This window comes from Aotus nancymaae, unplaced genomic scaffold (genome assembly GCF_030222135.1).
Source record: "Aotus nancymaae isolate 86718 unplaced genomic scaffold, 86718_ANA_hifiasm-v0.15.2.pri h1tg000003l, whole genome shotgun sequence".
Lineage (NCBI taxonomy): Eukaryota > Metazoa > Chordata > Mammalia > Primates > Aotidae > Aotus > Aotus nancymaae.
In genome coordinates, this window is record NW_026988414.1 from 73418794 (window position 1) to 73421655 (window position 2862).

General features: G+C 45.8%; 1 protein-coding gene across 1 annotated transcript; it reads right to left on the bottom strand.

Annotated features, from left to right (window-relative positions):
• Window positions 1-1363: 1363 nt before the first annotated feature.
• LOC110567782 (small nuclear ribonucleoprotein G-like) lies at window positions 1364-1594 on the bottom strand. Its single transcript, XM_064376524.1, has one exon. The coding sequence runs from the start codon at window positions 1592-1594 to the stop codon at window positions 1364-1366; it is 231 nt and encodes a 76-aa protein (XP_064232594.1).
• Between the last annotated feature and the right edge of the window lie 1268 nt (window positions 1595-2862).

Below are 2862 nucleotides of genomic sequence, written 5' to 3' on the forward strand. Positions count from 1 at the left end.
CCACACCCCCACACACAGAAGAATGTGAACTGCCCACAGCTTGCCAGTTCCTCACCTCTGGATTCAGTTTGAGCCCCCTGTGATCCAGCAGGGCCCCCAGTCTCCCTTGAGTATTAAGATTTTTGGGTTAGTCGGCTTGAACTGTTCTAGAAAATAACAGAGTACCTTTGAGAAAAACAAAATACATTAATTTGACTCCTAGATCAGAAAAACAAATTTGTATTTGGCTATGATCTGGGTTGATTTTGGCCTTTGGCCATTGATCAGGAGAATGAGAAGGTAGGGAGGGTTGTCTTCACCCTAAAGCAAGAGACATGGATTTAAGCCCAGCTTTGGTCAGAATCATGTAGGGAACTGGATTGGGCCTTCCCATTTCTGTTCATTTCAGCACACATTTAGTAAGTACCTACTGTGTGCTAAGTGTGGTGTGGGTGCAGCTAGACTGCCCCAGCCCTCAAGGGGCTCAGAGTCTAGAGGGGAGACAGAAAAGTGAGTAAAGGCTTACAGTTCAGAGAGAGATCAGGGCTGTTAGGGAGGGGAGTGAGCAGAGGAGCTGTGTAAGCCATGAGAGTCACCAGATTCAGCTTACCTTGAGAGGTGACATCAAAAAGATACTATGTGCATTGTACCCGAATCATTTTCTGAGTGGAAAAAAAAAAGATATTATGGGCTAGCTCTGGGCGCACTGCCTATGAATTCACCCTGCTTTGCAAGGAGTAGTACAGTTAATAAAATTCTTTTTTTTTTTTTATAAAGACGGGATTTCACCATGTTGGGCAGGCTGGTCTTGAACTCCTGACCTCAGGTGATCCGCCCGCCTTGGCCTCCAAAGTGCTTGGATTACAGGCGTGAGCCACCATGCCCGGCCAATAAAATTCTTCAAAAAAGAAAAAGATGTTATGGAATCATGCTACATTATTTGTACGGCCCAGTGCAAAACGAAAATGCAAGGCTTCTTGTTCAGATTTCAAGATGGCAGTAGCAGAGCATTAAACCAAGCACAGGGCCATACTGAGCACGGGGCTCTGTGGCCTCACAGGTCTCTCCCCATGAAGCCAGCCCTGCTGAAAGGAGGAAATGCCTGACCTGAGTGCGAAGGATGAGTGTGAGTGTCAGAGTGCCATGGGAAGCATGGTGAGCAAACACCTGGATGCATGTGAGGACTGGGCAGCCCTGTGGGATTCCAAGAACCTCTCCTTTCCTCAGATCTGGGTCTTTTTTTTTTTTTTTTTTTTTTTGACTATTACAAAAGTTTATTTAACAAAAAGTCTGATATGAAAATGTACATGACCTAATTTTTACGTCATAGTAAAACAGGCCCTATGGAAAGAGGACATGGGTTTCTCCACTGAACAGCCATTATTTATAATCGTTCCAAGGCTTCTAATGTGATGATACTATTTCCTCGTATTACCACCATTCCAATGTTGTTCTGTTGTCCGCTGGTCGCCATCTCCACACATTCATCTATCACAAGATTCATAAAGGGATCAAATCCCCGCGATATTCCTTGGACATGTCTGCCACCATTTAATTTCAATGATAACTTCTTGTGCATAAATTTTTTCAACTCGGGAGGGTGAGCTTTGCTCATTATGGCTACTCAGCGGCACACAGAGGCCTTGGAACGGAATTCCAGATCTGGGTCTTAATATCTGCCCAGTGGCTGATGTAATCCAGGCTTTGGGAATCATGCAAGATTGTCAGCTGTCCTTTTGTGGGAGAGGGTGGGGCTGGGAGTTGGAGAACACAATCTTTTTTTTTTTTGACAGAGTCTCCCTCTGTCACCCAGGTTGGAGTACAATGACAGGCTCTCAGCCCACTTAAACCTCCGCCTCCTTGGTTCAAGTGATTCTCCTGCTTCAGCCTCCAGAGTAGCTGGGACTACTGACATGCACCACCACACCAGGCTAATTTTTGTATTTTTAGTAGAGATGGGATTTCACCATTTTGGCCAGGCTGGTCTTGAACTCCTGACCTCAAGTGATCCACCCGCTTTGGCCTCCCAAAGTGCTTGGATTATCGGCATGAACCACCTCGCTCGACAAGAACACAGTCATTTTAATCTGACGTTATATCTTTCCTACTCATTGGGAGTTAAAATATCCTGTCTTTTTTTTTTTTTTTTTTTTTTTTTGAGACGGAGTTTCGCTTTTGTTACCCAGGCTGGAGTGCAATGGTGCGATCTCGGCTCACTGCAACCTCCGCCTCCTGGGTTCAAGCAAGTCTCCTGCCTCAGCCTCCCGAGTAGCTGGGACTACAGGAGTGCGCCACCATGCCCAGCTAATTTTTGTATTTTTAGTAGAGACGGGTTTCACCATGTTGACCAGGATGGTCTCAATCTCTTGACCTCATGATCCACCTGCCTCGGCCTCCCAAAGTGCTGGGATTATAGGCGTGAGCCACCGTGCCTGGCCTATCCTGTCTTTTTTTAAGCAAAAATTTGCTTTTTATATTGTGGTTGGTAAACAAACATACAAAGATGAAGTGAGAAGTCTATGTTGGTTTCCTCAATTTTAAAAACAGTGGCTGCTCTGTGAACCTGTAACCATCCAATGGGTTCACCTTGCCCACTGCCTAGACAAAGCTGATTTATCAAGACAGGGGAATTGCCATGGAGAAAGAGTAATTCATGCAGAGCCACCTGTAGGGCAGATAATTTGGTGGGCAGGGGTAGGCAAGTGGGGAGTGCTGATTGGTTGGATTAGAGATGGAATCGTAGGGGGTCGAATTGAGTTTTTCTTGTTGTCTTCTGTTCCTGGGTGGGATGGCAGAACTGGCTGAGCTAATTACCGGTCTGGGTGGTGTCAGCTGATCCATCCAGTGCAGGATCTGCAGAATATCTCAAACACTGATCTTTGG